Source organism: Notolabrus celidotus, chromosome 6 (genome assembly GCF_009762535.1).
Source record: "Notolabrus celidotus isolate fNotCel1 chromosome 6, fNotCel1.pri, whole genome shotgun sequence".
Taxonomy (NCBI): domain Eukaryota; kingdom Metazoa; phylum Chordata; class Actinopteri; order Labriformes; family Labridae; genus Notolabrus; species Notolabrus celidotus.
The window spans coordinates 10653331-10668795 of record NC_048277.1 but is presented as its reverse complement, the minus strand read 5'-3'; the positions used below and the strand labels follow the sequence as shown (position 1 = coordinate 10668795).

Sequence of the window (15465 nt, the reverse complement as noted above, 5' to 3'; positions counted from 1 at the left end):
GTGATTTTATTTCCTGGGTGAACAGATGGAATCAATAAAAAATGAAACTCAGACATGGCTTTCATAACAGAATTTGATGTGCTGCTGGGGTCCTAAAGTTGTAACCAGAGGAATCTATTTCAATTCAGTATCAGTTATGATGAATTATTTTAAGGGATGTGGATGCCATTTAGAAAATAATAACCTACCAACTATAACCATAGATTAATTGACTGTGCAAAAATAAAAGACAATAAAATATTTGTAGATTTTATTCTGGAACTAGGCAAATTTGTTTTTCTAAATATATACTTAATTGAATCAAAACCAAAAACAACGGATATTTTTTAATCTGTTAATTTCTTTTAAACATACCAGATGGTCGAGAGCTCAAAGTAAACCTGAATAGAACTAAGGATCAAGCATTTATCTAATGCTTGCCAGACTAACTGAAACACTAGATGTATATCCGACATTACCATACCACATTTGGAAATCAATCCACATTTAACTTTAGATGTGTCAGCTAACCCCATACAATATAAGTAGGCCTCAGGGAAAATGTGTCTCAGAAGATCTGTGGGTTCCTGCTTGTGGTAAGGCTACGTTCTTCAATGCATCAGACAAATTTACAATGTTTTGACGTGATAAAAGTTCAATCGAAGGCAGTATTTGGTGAATCTATGATTTCACACCTTCCCTAACAAATTTAACAAATTTCTTCAAACAGGATTGGTGAATAAGACACAAAGAGAGGGGGTCAGGTAAGAAAAACTTGGAATTTCATTATTTTCTCTGTACAGATATTGCATTTAATGACCAAAGTTGTTCATACAAAGATCTGGATGAATAAAACGATGTTAGACTTTGTTTCATTTACCAGCTTATTCTGTAATGACATTTAAAAACTTAATGTAAGAATGTTGGAACATGGTTTCAATGTGGATATTTTTTACTTTTCAAGGAATTCCATTTATTTAACAGTGATATCTATTACGTGAACTTGGTTATAATGAGCTCTGTAGGCTGATACAAGTTAAATATATTTTTCTCTTTTTGGTAAACCCTCTATAGAAGCAAACCGCCGCCATGAGTACAGACGCGGAGATGGCCGTTTACGGCAAAGCTGCCATTTACCTCCGTAAGCCGGAGAGGGAGAGAATTGAGGCTCAAAGCAAACCGTTTGATGCCAAGGCTGCCTGCTATGTGGCTGATGTCAAAGAGCTGTACTTGAAGGGAACAATCATAAGTAAGGATGGTGGCAAAGTCGTCGTCAAAGTCCTGGACACTCAGGAGGTTGGTATCTTTAAGTCAAAGTCAAATTCTTCCTCAGTTGATCAGTTCTCATTTGACAATTGTCCTGTTCCAGGAGAAAACAGTCAAGGAAGATGACGTCTCTCCAATGAACCCTCCAAAGTACGACAAAATTGAGGACATGGCCATGATGACCCATCTCAATGAAGCCTCTGTGCTTTATAACCTCAAAGAGCGTTATGCAGCATGGATGATCTACGTAAGAAAATGAGCTCTATGACAATTTGTTTTCAGTTTGATTCACATGTAGGAAACATCGAGGTCATTTTTGGATCCTTTTAACCCCTTTCAGACCTACTCTGGATTGTTCTGTGCCACTGTGAATCCCTACAAATGGCTCCCAGTGTACGATTCTGAAGTTGTTAATGCCTACAGAGGCAAGAAGCGTATGGAGGCTCCACCCCACATCTTCTCTGTCTCTGACAACGCTTATCAGTTCATGCTTACTGGTAAGACATACACAACATTTGTCAGATATTATATTTCTGCTGCAAGAAAAACGTAATAAATAATAATAATTGAAATAATAATAATAATAAAAAGTAATAATAATAATAATAATAATGCATTTTATTTGAAGGCGCCTTTCTTAGCACAAAAGGTCACCTTACAGGGCAGAGTTATAAAAAACAACAATATAAAAAAAATTAGGCAGATAAAATCGACAAGGCATGACACAGCGTAATTAATAAATACACATAAAATTAACAGGATACAATACAGTGCAGTGAAGAGGTGTAATCAAAGTGAATATGGCTGTTTAAAAAAGATGTGGTTTGAGATGTGATTTGAAAATGGAAAGAGAGTTGATGTTACCGATGTCTGGTGGGAGGGAGTTCCAGAGGCGGGGGGCAGACCGGCTGAAGGCTCTGGACCCCATGGTGGATAACTTTGTTGTTTTTTCATTCAACAGATAGGGAGAACCAGTCTGTCTTGATCACGTAAGTTTCATATTTGTTGATATTTTTTAGTTCTATATCTTGACAAAGAAAATGAACAAGTCTTTACAAGTCTTTTTCTATACCTAGTGGAGAATCTGGTGCTGGAAAGACTGTGAACACCAAGCGTGTCATTCAGTACTTTGCAACAATCTCAGTTGGTGGAGACAAGAAGAGGGATACATCAAAGGTGGGAGTATCAACATGTTTAATGGTTACAATTCAGTATTCTTTCATATGGTTCAAAGAAAAGAAAAACTGATATCACTTCTAAATCTTCATTATAGGGTTCACTTGAGGATCAGATTATTGCAGCCAATCCCCTGCTGGAGGCCTATGGTAATGCCAAAACTGTGAGAAATGACAACTCATCTCGTTTTGTAAGTATGGAGGGATTTTTGCAAATCAGAGAGGTCTAGTGAAACATTGCTCATGTTCATGAATGTCAAAACTTTCTTTTTCCCAAACAGGGTAAATTCATCAGAATCCATTTCGGCACAACTGGCAAACTGGCTAGTGCTGATATTGAGACATGTAAGTACAAATCCTGTAATACATCCAAAAAACAAGGGCAACATTTTGGCCAGGATTTGACTTATGAACAACATTTGTAGATCTGCTGGAGAAGTCTAGAGTGACATTCCAGCTTCCTGATGAAAGAGGCTACCACATCTTCTTCCAGATGATGACCAACCACAAACCGGAGCTGATTGGTATACACAAAGCTTAACTCAAATACCCCTGTGTTACTCCTCAGTTTCATATACAACTGTGTTTTGAGCTCTCCACCCTTTTCTTTGTTTTCCAGAAATGTCACTCATCTCATCCAACCCCTATGACTTCCCCATGTGCAGCATGGGTCAGATCACTGTGGCCAGCATTGATGACAAAGTTGAGCTGGAAGCCACTGATGTGCGTGACCGTGACTACAAAATGTTTACATGTATTTTTGTGAATGTTTGCAATACCAAAATTGCCCTTTACTAAATTTCTAGGAAGTTAACATTTCGTTTTACACTTCTTTCAAACACAGAATGCTATTGATATCCTGGGCTTCACTAATGAGGAGAAGATGGCCATCTACAAACTGACTGGTGCTGTGCTCCACCATGGCAACATGAAGTTCAAGCAGAAGCAGCGTGAGGAGCAGGCTGAGCCTGATGGCACAGAGGGTGAGTTTCTATGTTAATTAATGCTTGCAAAATGTTCTTTTAGACTAGCTTGTCCTCTTTCATGACTGACGTTATCACATGCTGTCTGTACAAACTTAAAGTCATTTAATTTCTTTCAGATGCTGACAAGGTTGCCTACTTGCTGGGTCTCAACTCTGCTGATATGCTTAAGGCTCTGTGCTATCCCAGAGTGAAGGTCGGAAATGAGTTTGTCACCAAGGGACAGACTGTACCTCAGGTAAGCATGAAATATCAATATCTATAAACAAAAAGTGGGGTCACTTTAGTTCTAATTAAGTATTATGGTAATACATTTGATTTTTTTTGTGTTTTACTAAAAACAAGGAATTCAATGTAATAGTGATTTATGAGTTTAAGACATGAAACGTGAAACATATGTTGTAGTACATCTTGAGTACTATTTGGGATGTAGTTTTTATTTAAGATCTTTGGTGTCACTCATCTCATTAACAAAAGTTCAGAAAACAAATAACTTCGTATTTGAAATGAAATGCTTGACTGACTAAAATCATATAATACCTGTTTTTTTATTCAGGTCGGGAACTCAGTGACTGCCCTTGCCAAGTCTATCTATGAGAGGATGTTCTTGTGGATGGTTATCCGTATTAACCAGATGTTGGACACTAAACAAGCAAGGCAGTACTTCATTGGTGTGCTGGATATTGCTGGCTTTGAAATCTTTGATGTAAGTTTCATATTTTAGTTTTTATTGGCTTTCCTTTCGTGACCTTCCATAACACAGTCATTCCCTTTGTTTTTGAGATAACAACTGATGTATCTCTCTGATCACAGTTCAACACCTTGGAGCAGTTGTGCATCAACTTCACTAATGAGAAACTGCAACAGTTCTTCAACCACACCATGTTCGTTCTGGAGCAAGAGGAGTACAAGAAGGAGGGTATTATCTGGGAGTTCATTGACTTTGGTATGGACTTGGCTGCCTGCATTGAGCTGATTGAGAAGGTAATGATTACATTTGGTGACTCTATGTAACTTTGAGTTTTACTTATTGTTCCCTTTAATAATATACTTCTTTTTTTTCAAGCCCATGGGCATCTTCTCCATCCTTGAAGAGGAGTGCATGTTCCCCAAGGCAACAGACACATCCTTCAAAAACAAGCTGTATGACCAGCATCTTGGCAAAAACAAAGCATTTGAGAAGCCCAAGCCCGCAAAGGGCAAGGCTGAGGCCCACTTCTCCCTGGTACATTATGCTGGTACCGTGGACTACAATATCGGTGGCTGGCTGGACAAGAACAAGGATCCACTGAATGAGTCTGTCATTCAGCTGTACCAGAAGTCCTCAGTCAAACTGATGCCTGTTATCTATCCACCTGTTGTTGAGGGTATGATTGTGACAACATCAATATATAACAAACAATTTTGGTTTATGGAAAGATGTGTTTTGTTTGTTGATTTTGAACAAACTTTAGCATGGATTTACATGAACTGCTTTACTAGTTCTGACAGTATTTTCTTGATTGTCAACAGAGGCTGGAAAAAAGGGAGGCAAGAAGAAGGGTGGTTCTATGCAGACTGTGTCTTCACAGTTTAGGGTAAGGTTTCCCATTGCAAAATTGGATATTCAATCATTTTTCAGATGACAAGAAAACTCACACTGATATATCTCATGACGAGTTAACATTTTGGATCCACAGGAGAACTTGGGCAAGCTGATGACTAACTTGAGGAGCACCCACCCTCACTTTGTGCGCTGCCTGATTCCAAATGAGTCAAAGACTCCAGGTAAATGGAAAATAGATTCTACATAGATTAATTGAGGAATAGTTTGGATAGCTTGTTATTTAACTTTGTGCCAATCATTTAACACAAAATTTGCTATTATACATTTTTTAACAGGTCTCATGGAGAACTTCCTGGTCATCCACCAGCTCAGGTGTAATGGTGTGCTGGAGGGTATCAGAATCTGCAGAAAAGGTTTCCCAAGCAGAATCGTCTATGCTGACTTCAAGCAGAGGTATCAATTGAAATATGAATAGAAATTATTTCTCTTTATTTAAACTCGAAAATCATTGAGGGCAAGCCCTCATTTACAATGACGACGAGTATATAAAAGAAACATTAAAATGCATGACAAGCAAAATAAAAGATATAACCCTAAAAGAATGATGATCAATTAAAAACAGACGACAGTTAAAAGTAATGTTACAACCATTGAAAAAATAATGTTACACAAAGTTAGTGAAAACAGGTACAATCAGAGGTTGAACATTTTAAAACTAATGATTTAAAATGATTAAAAGAAACCAGTGCATTTATTTTTAAAGTGCTTTGCAGGGAGTTCCATGCAGATGGTGCAAATACGCAAAAGGCAGATTTTCCCAGCTCAGAATTAACTCTGGGAACCTGGAGAGTGAGCCAACCAGTTGATCTGGTATGTTTTGCCCCAGAAGACCAAACTAGCATCGAAGATAAATATGACGGTAGCATTCCAATAAGTGCTTTATAAATAAACAGGTAAAAATGCAAATCACGTCTTTCTGCCAGAGAAGACCATCCCACCTTTTGGTAAAGTATGCAATGATGAGTGCTGTAACTATCACCAGTAATAAAACGTAGGGCAGAGTGAAATACAGCATCAAGTGGCTTTAATGTAGAGGCTGAAGCATGCCTGTACAATATGTCACCGTAATCGAGGACTGATAAAAATGTTGCCTCTATCAGAGTTTTCCTGCAGTGGAGAGGAAAACAGGACTTGTTTCTGTAAAAAAAGCCAATCTTTTGTCGAAGTCTACTTGACAAATTTAAAATATGACTTTTAAAAGTTACTTTCTCGTCGATCCAGATGCCGAGATATTTGTAAATCTTCACCCTTTCTATTTCGGTGCCTGCATTGGAATTGATGATGAATTTACTCAGATTAATATGTTTGGACCTGGAAAAGAGCATGAATTTTGTTTTCTCAGCATTTAAGACCAACCTATGTTGGGTGAGTGCAGCTTCTAATTCAGAGAAGCAGTGTTGTACAGAATGCACAGCAGACTGTGCATTAGCAGCAGTACAGTACAGAATTGTGTCATCAGCATAAAGATGAATTTTACAATCTGAGACAGCAGACACAATATCATTGATATAAACAGTAAAAAGAACAGGTCCTAGAACAGAACCTTGTGGAACACCATTTACAATTTCAACCAAGTCTGACTTTACAGTTCCTTGGGCAACACACTGCTGTCTGCCCAAGAGATAGCTCTTGAACCAGCTGTACGCATTTTTATCGAAACCAGCATTTTCTAGCTTTTTTAAGAGCATTACATGATTTACTGTGTGGAAAGCTTTGGAAAGATCAATAAAGACGGCTGCACAGTGTTTCCTGTTATCCAAGGCTACGATAATGTCATTTAAAACAAGAGTGGCAGCAGTAATGGTGCTATGCCTTTGTCTAAAACCAGACTGGTGAGAGTTTATAATAGAATGATTGAAAAGATATGCTTTAAGTTGATCATTCACCAGAGATTCTAATATTTTTGAAAGACATGATAGTTTAGAGATAGGCCTGTAGTTGTTCACATTACCTGTCTCACCACCTTTATGTAATGGAGTGATATAAGCAGTCTTCCAAAGCAAGGGAACTGTACCACATGAAATTGAAAGGTTGAAAATGTACGTTATGTAGCTCTCTATAATAGGGGCTGCAAGCTTCAAGAAGTAGGGCTCAAGTTTATCCTCCCCAATTGAATACTTTGAGTCCAATGCTACTAAGGCATTGAAGACATCACCAGGAAAAATGGGCTGAAGAGTAAATCTTGGTCTTTGCATCATCTGAGAAGAATTATAGATAAAAGGCAGAGGGGGACCTGTATAAGTTTCTTCAAATAGGTTACCAGCAGCATAAAAGTGTTCATTAAAGGCTGTACAGATATTTTTCTGGTTTGTTATTAATGTTCCATCAGATGAAGTAAGGGAGGGTAAAGAGGGGGAGGACTTTCGATTGATAGAATTTATTACCTTGCAGAATTTTGATGGATTTGAGTGAGGGTTGGGGATTAAAAGCAAATAAAAATTTGTTTTAGCCTTCCTTATAGTTGAGGTGCACTTATTTCTAAGGCGCCTGAAAGTTAGCCAGTGACTGGGTTCACCAGAGCACCTAGCGATGACCCAGGCCCTATTTCTCTCTCTCAGCAGGGCTGAAATTTCAGCAGAGAACCAGGGAGAGGACCTATTTTTTACCCTGTGTTGTTTGAAGGGTGCATGCTTGTCAACTACAGAATTAAAAGATTTACAAAAATGGTTTAGAGCTAAGTCAACATCAGATATTTCAACAGTAGCATGAATGTCACTATTACAAAGATCTGAGAGAAAGGCTTGCTCAACAAAGTGTTTAAAATTACGGCTTACCACCATGCGAGGACATTGTTTTTGTAACTTGGTATTTCTGATACAAGCTATCGGACAATGATCACTGAAACCAAGTTCAAACACTCCAGAATCAGTAATTTTATCTAATCTGTTTGTAAATATTAAGTCAATCAGAGTGGACTTTGATGAGTCCTTTAGATTTGGCCTAGTGGGGTCTGTAATCAACTGTGCAAAGTTTAAATTTTCAAAGATGTGTTTTAAGTTATCAGAGGGGGAGCTCAACCAGTTTAAGTTAAAATCACCTAAAACTATGACCTCTGAATTTACATGTGGAGCTAAAAGATCAGCCAATGCATTTAAAGCAGAAGTGGCAGCAGAAGGAGGTCTGTACACAGCAATCACAGTAATAGTATTATTATGTGCAATATTTACTTTCAAAGCCAAAAACTCAAAACCTTTTTCAACTGTTACTGCATTAAGAACAGTACAATTTAACGAGGCTCTTGTGTAAATGGCTACACCACCTCCCCTTGACTGTCTATCCATTCTAAAAAGGTTAAAATCACTTAAAACAACCTCAGAATCATTCACAGAAGATTTCAACCAAGTTTCAGACAACACAATAATGTCTGGATCAGTTTGGGACACAAGGATTTTAAGTTGGTCAAGTTTTTCAGGCTGAAGAATGCTCCTTGTGTTTAAGTGAATTAAGCCCAGGCCTCTCCTGTTCTTGAAACTTGAGGGACTTAAAGTACAGATAGAGGTCAACTGAGACAGTGGTTCATTTACAGATTGCAAGGCTGAAGGACCAGGGTTTTCATTTGACTTAATAGGATGTATGATACAGGGGAGACTCAGAGAGCATGGATCACGCTCAAACCGAGAGGGGGGGCTATTGGAGTTTGTATTGCAGGGAGACGATCGATAGTTGTGACCGGAAACGGCCATGTAAGGGTATGCAGACAGTCAATTGAATGCAGGAGATACAAAGACAATGCTCACACTGATAATGAACTCCCTCCTTGAAGATACAAGGTGCTGAATGCCAGTGTCATCCCTGAGGGCCAGTTCATTGATAACAAGAAGGCTTCAGAGAAGCTGCTTGGATCAATTGATGTCAACCATGACGAGTACAGATTTGGACACACCAAGGTAAGCACCCTTCTCGCATTCATTAACTTAATTGCAATTACCAAGGAGGGTATATGTATATTTCAATTTATTTTGCTTTTAATCTAAATTAAAAATCACATCTCCAAGTTAGAAGACATTGTGATGGAGTTTGAGGCCATGGGCCAAGGAACAAGTAAAGTAAGGAGAAGTAGATGAGGCCGAACAGCACACCCATGTGGCCACTACTAATGCTCCAGAACATATAAGAACGTTTGCCTGTTAAATCACAATAAATTCACTGTCACAAGTCTCTCCACAGTGGAATTTGTCAACAATTCACTACTGCTACTGCTCCCACATGTGTCTTAAGTTTTCATAAGCATAACTGCCACTGGCCATGTGGCACACATGTCTTGGTTATTGACAGTATGAAATTTAAAAGAAACTTATTCTCTGGCAAATTGAAAAACATTCTCCAAAGTATTCTTTTTTACATGTGAGAGATTTATATTGAATGGGGTGCACACTTTCCAGGTCCTAAAGTAGAATCTTTGGTGTTAGAGTAGTGTATGATGCAAAATAAACCATAAATTACTGTTTTCTGTTTATTCAGGTGTTCTTCAAGGCTGGTCTACTGGGTACCCTTGAGGAGATGAGAGATGAAAAACTGGCATCTTTGGTCACCATGACTCAAGCTTTGTGCCGTGGTTACGTCATGAGAAAGGAGTTTGTTAAGATGACGGAGAGGAGGCATGTTGAAAACAGAGTGTACTAAATACAATTATGGAAAAGTCAAAAAACTACATTGTCCATAACAGCTGTTTCTTGTCCACAGAGAAGCCATCTATACCATCCAGTACAACGTCCGCTCATTCATGAATGTCAAACACTGGCCATGGATGAAGGTGTACTACAAGATCAAGCCTCTGCTGAAGAGTGCTGAAACTGAGAAGGAGCTGAGTCAGATGAAGGAGAACTACGACAAGATGAAGACAGACCTGGCTACTGCCCTGGCCAAAAAGAAGGAGCTGGAGGAGAAGATGGTGTCCCTCGTGCAGGAGAAGAATGACCTGCAGCTGCAAGTCGCATCAGTAAGTATACATTTATATTCTGTCTCCTTCTGTTAGCATAATGTGGATCTACAAACAACCTTTTTTCCATTGAAAACCAGGAAGGAGAGAATCTGTCAGATGCTGAGGAGAGATGTGAGGGACTTATCAAAAGTAAGATTCAGATGGAGGCCAAACTCAAAGAGACAACTGAGAGACTTGAGGATGAGGAGGAAATCAATGCTGAGCTCACTGCCAAGAAGAGAAAGCTGGAGGATGAATGCTCTGAGCTCAAGAAGGACATTGATGACCTGGAGCTTACCTTGGCCAAAGTGGAGAAGGAGAAACATGCCACTGAGAACAAGGTTTGGGAACAACTGAATATCTTGTACATTAAGTAAAATCCAGAGATTACCACATATAAACAATTTTTTTTGCTACAAATTTAGGTGAAGAACCTGACTGAAGAGATGGCCTCTCAGGATGAGAGCATTGCTAAGCTGACCAAGGAAAAGAAAGCCCTTCAGGAGTCTCATCAGCAGACTCTTGATGATCTGCAGGCTGAGGAAGACAAAGTCAACACTCTGACCAAGGCCAAGACCAAGCTTGAGCAGCAAGTGGATGATGTAAGTTTTAATAGTCACTCAGCTTTGCAAATTAACATGGGTGATGAGCCTTGTCATTAAAAACTTATATTACTGTTCAGCTTGAGGGTTCTCTGGAGCAAGAGAAGAAGCTGCGTATGGACCTTGAGAGAGCCAAGAGGAAGCTTGAGGGTGATCTGAAACTGGCTCAGGAATCCATCATGGATCTTGAGAATGAAAAGCAGCAGTCTGATGAGAAAATTAAAAAGTAACATTGTCTTTCAATTCTACCAAAAAATAATACTAAAAGATTATAGCCAACACACAAGCTCTTAAAATGATCTTGTGTAATCCCCACAGGAAGGACTTTGAGATCAGCCAGCTCCTCAGCAAGATTGAGGATGAGCAGTCAATGGGTGCTCAGCTTCAGAAGAAGATCAAGGAGCTTCAGGTGACATATTGTGTTGAAAGAAAATACATACATTTTTAAGTTCAGTTAAAGTATACTGAAAGACAACATGCCTCCATTTTACAGGCCCGTATTGAGGAACTAGAGGAGGAGATTGAGGCTGAGCGGGCTGCTCGTGCCAAAGTTGAGAAGCAGAGAGCTGACCTCTCCAGGGAACTTGAGGAGATCAGTGAGAGGCTGGAGGAGGCTGGCGGTGCCACTGCTGCTCAGATTGAGATGAACAAGAAGCGTGAAGCTGAATTCCAGAAGCTCCGTCGTGATCTTGAGGAGTCCACTCTGCAGCATGAAGCCACAGCTGCAGCTCTTCGCAAGAAACAGGCCGACAGCGTTGCTGAGCTGGGAGAGCAGATCGATAACCTCCAGCGTGTCAAGCAGAAGCTTGAGAAGGAAAAGAGCGAATACAAGATGGAGATTGATGATCTCTCCAGCAACATGGAGGCTGTAGCAAAAGCAAAGGTACAACATATATTAAACATTATTTTAATACCAAAGTTAGTACATTGAAAAATGTCATAGATATTAAAAGGAAATCTGATCAATACTTTGAGCTGTCTTTTTCTCATTAGGGAAATCTTGAAAAGATGTGCCGTACCCTTGAGGACCAATTCAGTGAACTGAAGACCAAGAATGATGAAAATGTCCGTCAAAACAATGACATGAGTGCACAGAAAGCACGTCTCCTGACAGAAAATGGTATCTACAAATTTTAATTGAAAGATCTTTTTTCAATTGTTGTAAAAGTGTATCACAAACTAATATTTCAACACATCTTTCTAACAAGGTGAGTTCAGCCGTCAAATTGAAGAGAAAGAGGCTCTTGTCTCACAACTGACCAGGGGCAAACAGGCCTTCACTCAGCAGATTGAGGAGCTGAAGAGACAGATTGAGGAGGAGGTTAAGGTAAGAACATTTGACTTTGTTATGATAACATTTAATGTGTGTTTTTCAACATTTTTCACACAGAATTTCATTTTTTACATTAGGCCAAGAATGCTCTTGCTCATGGAGTGCAATCGGCCCGCCATGACTGTGACCTGCTGAGGGAGCAGTTTGAGGAGGAGCAGGAGGCAAAGGCTGAGCTGCAGCGTGGAATGTCCAAGGCCAACAGTGAGGTGGCTCAGTGGAGATCCAAGTATGAAACTGATGCTATCCAGCGCACCGAGGAGCTTGAGGAAGCCAAGTGAGTTCATTTTTTTTTTTAAAACAAATGACTATTTTCACACAGCAGCTTAGTTTAACAGAAAATATTGTTTGTGTTCTTTGTTTGAAAAAGATATAAATAACTGAGTATTTTTAAGTTGTCAGTGTTTATAAGTTCAAGGTTTTCACTGAGACCAACCACACCATTTTCACACAGGAAAAAGCTTGCCCAGCGCCTTCAGGAGGCTGAGGAGCAGATTGAGGCTGTCAATTCCAAGTGTGCTTCTCTGGAGAAGACCAAACAGAGGCTCCAGAGTGAGGTGGAGGACCTCATGATTGATGTGGAGAGAGCTAATGGTCTGGCTGCCAACCTGGACAAGAAGCAGAGGAACTTTGACAAGGTAATGTTAATTTATGTTAGCTCTTAATGAAATCCAAGAAACCACGATGCGTTGATCAATTACTGAGAAAATGAATTGCACTTCAGGTTTTGGCAGAATGGAAACAGAAGTACGAGGAGGCACAGGCAGAGCTTGAGGGAGCTCAGAAGGAGGCTCGTTCTCTCAGCACTGAGCTGTTCAAAATGAAGAACTCGTACGAGGAAGCTCTAGATCAGCTGGAGACCATGAAGCGTGAAAACAAGAACCTGCAGCGTAAGCTCTCACTACATACTGCACACTATGCTGAAAAAAGCTGTATTTCTTTGTCCTATTCAATGCTCATTTTACATTTTGAGGCTTAATATTTTGAAACACATACATTTCTCTGCAGAGGAGATCTCAGATCTGACTGAACAGATCGGTGAGACTGGCAAGAGCATCCATGAACTGGAGAAGTCCAAGAAGCAGGTGGAGACTGAGAAGTCTGAGATCCAGACTGCTCTTGAAGAGGCTGAGGTATACTTTTTTTCTTGAGAAATCTTATGTAAAATTCAAAATATTTGAATCTGTTGACAGGTACTTTGCAAATGTAGGAACATTAAGATGAATAATTATCTTTTCTGTCACTAGGGAACTCTGGAACATGAAGAGTCTAAGATCCTGCGTGTCCAGCTGGAGCTCAACCAGATCAAGGGTGAGGTGGACAGGAAGCTTGCAGAGAAAGACGAGGAGATGGAGCAGATCAAGAGGAACAGCCAGAGGGTGATTGACTCCATGCAGAGCACTCTGGATTCTGAGGTCAGGAGCAGGAATGATGCCCTGAGAATCAAGAAGAAGATGGAGGGAGACCTGAACGAGATGGAGATTCAGCTTAGCCACTCCAATCGCCAGGCTGCTGAGTCCCAGAAGCAGCTGAGGAATGTGCAGGCACAGCTCAAGGTACTGTAGCACACAGAGGCTGTGCAGAGTTTATGATCAGTTCTCTTTCATTTTAGAAGTCATCTTCATATTTTCCTGACATTTTTCACTAGGATGCACAACTGCACCTTGATGATGCTGTGAGAGCCCAGGAAGACCTCAAAGAACAAGCTGCAATGGTGGATCGCAGGAACGGCCTCATGATGGCTGAAATTGAGGAACTCAGAGTTGGTCTGGAACAGACAGAGAGAAGCCGCAAAACTGCTGAGCAGGAGCTGGTGGACGCAAGTGAGCGTGTTGGACTTCTGCACTCACAGGTGACTTTTCTTTTATTTCTGCCACTTTCTGCATTCATACCATTTTTATTGGGGAAATAATAACACTTTATTCTACGCTTTTAGAACATAAGCCTTCTGAACACCAAGAAGAAGCTTGAGGCTGACCTGGTCCAGGTTCAGGGTGAAGTGGATGACACTGTTCAGGAAGCAAGGAATGCAGAGGAGAAGGCCAAGAAGGCCATCACTGATGTAGGTGTACTTTAATTTATTCTTATTTTTTGGTCATGATCAGTTGGCTTTATACAACATTTCTCACCAGTGTTAAATTCTGTTATCTTTAGGCTGCTATGATGGCTGAGGAGCTGAAGAAGGAGCAGGATACTAGCGCTCACCTGGAGAGAATGAAGAAGAACCTCGAGGTTGCTGTTAAGGACCTGCAGCACCGCCTGGATGAGGCTGAGAACTTGGCCATGAAGGGAGGCAAGAAGCAGCTTCAGAAACTTGAGTCTCGGGTAAGAAGGTTGTGTTAAGAATTTGGACACCTGAATCAAGAGGTTAAATCATTTTTAAAAACAGATTTATTTTACTTTACTTACTGTACTTTCATTGTTTTCTGAAGGTGCGTGAGCTGGAGACTGAAGTTGAGGGTGAGCAGAGACGTGGAGCTGATGCAGTTAAGGGTGTCCGCAAATATGAGAGGAGAGTGAAGGAGCTCACCTATCAGGTAAAGTCACTTTTATTAAGATGTAACATTTTTATCAATAATACATATTTACAATTTGAAATGATTAAAAATCTAAATCTGTATTTTGTTTTTATAACAGACTGAGGAGGACAAGAAGAATGTTGCCAGGCTGCAGGATCTGGTTGACAAGCTGCAGCTCAAGGTGAAGGCCTACAAGAGGCAGGCTGAGGAAGCGGTAAGGACATAGAATCTGTTTCAACACATGTTCAAACAAAAATCACCTGACAAAATGTATTCTTTATGTAAAGTTTGAAAACATTTTTGAAATTTTCATTACGTTGTGTCCTACGTTTTTCAGGAGGAGCAGGCCAATTCTCATCTGTCCAAGAGCAGGAAGATTCAGCATGAGCTTGAGGAGGCTGAGGAGCGTGCCGACATAGCTGAGTCCCAGGTTAACAAACTGAGAGTTAAGAGCCGTGACGCTGGCAAGGTAAAACTATATTTAGAAATTCAAAAACTGAACTGATAAGTTTCCCCGTATTTCAAGTTTCATCAAGCAATTTTTGTATACATGTATACAGGGATGTACTGTGAAAATTGAGTGATTAATTTATTTCTTTTTACAGGGAAAAGATGCAGCTGAGTGAAGCGTTCCAGCTAATGGGCTATCTCTTATCATATAATATGACATGAAATAAACCATAATAAAATACTTTTTGATCTTGAATTGCTCTTTGTATTTTTTTTTTTTATTCTGAGTTTGAAGAAAGCACATGTATATTTAAATAATTTCCAAAACACTTTAACAGTCTCCATTAGAATTGGTGGCTAACTGGTATGGTTTGTTTTTAGGTTAAATCTTATCCAAAATACATACTAGGTGTAAACCTACAGTGTTTGAGGTATTTAGGATGAAAAACTACCTAGTGTAAACCAAATCATAGATAAATGGTTAAAAAAAAAAAAAGTTCCATCATCGTTAGCGAGAAACAATCTCCCAGAGAGTTCATCAAGACAGACACTATAACTTTTTGTGTTCATCAGGTGAAGTTGAAAAGTATTTGAAGAGTAGAAAAAGGTACATCACAAGTTTCCTTCAATAAAA

The 15465-nt window shown here is 39.6% G+C and overlaps 1 protein-coding gene across 1 annotated transcript in view; it reads left to right on the top strand.

Annotated features, from left to right (window-relative positions):
• Positions 1–14945, top strand: part of LOC117813965 — a 28390-nt gene extending 13445 nt beyond the window's left edge. Inside the window, exons 40-77 of the mRNA XM_034685047.1 lie at positions 1054–1275; positions 1349–1492; positions 1586–1742; positions 2207–2234; positions 2322–2421; positions 2519–2611; positions 2702–2765; positions 2846–2944; positions 3040–3143; positions 3265–3403; positions 3523–3641; positions 3960–4109; positions 4217–4387; positions 4470–4770; positions 4916–4980; positions 5083–5170; positions 5285–5402; positions 8773–8896; positions 9471–9607; positions 9693–9948; positions 10029–10271; positions 10356–10532; positions 10613–10758; positions 10851–10941; positions 11026–11415; positions 11526–11652; positions 11741–11859; positions 11943–12139; positions 12317–12500; positions 12587–12752; positions 12871–12995; positions 13110–13418; positions 13511–13714; positions 13799–13924; positions 14017–14187; positions 14295–14399; positions 14500–14595; positions 14719–14945. Coding sequence (XP_034540938.1) covers positions 1054–1275; positions 1349–1492; positions 1586–1742; positions 2207–2234; positions 2322–2421; positions 2519–2611; positions 2702–2765; positions 2846–2944; positions 3040–3143; positions 3265–3403; positions 3523–3641; positions 3960–4109; positions 4217–4387; positions 4470–4770; positions 4916–4980; positions 5083–5170; positions 5285–5402; positions 8773–8896; positions 9471–9607; positions 9693–9948; positions 10029–10271; positions 10356–10532; positions 10613–10758; positions 10851–10941; positions 11026–11415; positions 11526–11652; positions 11741–11859; positions 11943–12139; positions 12317–12500; positions 12587–12752; positions 12871–12995; positions 13110–13418; positions 13511–13714; positions 13799–13924; positions 14017–14187; positions 14295–14399; positions 14500–14595; positions 14719–14886 — 5823 coding nt within the window. The 3' untranslated portion in view covers positions 14887–14945. The remainder of the gene's footprint in view (positions 1–1053; positions 1276–1348; positions 1493–1585; positions 1743–2206; positions 2235–2321; positions 2422–2518; positions 2612–2701; positions 2766–2845; positions 2945–3039; positions 3144–3264; positions 3404–3522; positions 3642–3959; positions 4110–4216; positions 4388–4469; positions 4771–4915; positions 4981–5082; positions 5171–5284; positions 5403–8772; positions 8897–9470; positions 9608–9692; positions 9949–10028; positions 10272–10355; positions 10533–10612; positions 10759–10850; positions 10942–11025; positions 11416–11525; positions 11653–11740; positions 11860–11942; positions 12140–12316; positions 12501–12586; positions 12753–12870; positions 12996–13109; positions 13419–13510; positions 13715–13798; positions 13925–14016; positions 14188–14294; positions 14400–14499; positions 14596–14718) is intronic.
• The last annotated feature ends 520 nt before the right edge of the window (positions 14946–15465 follow it).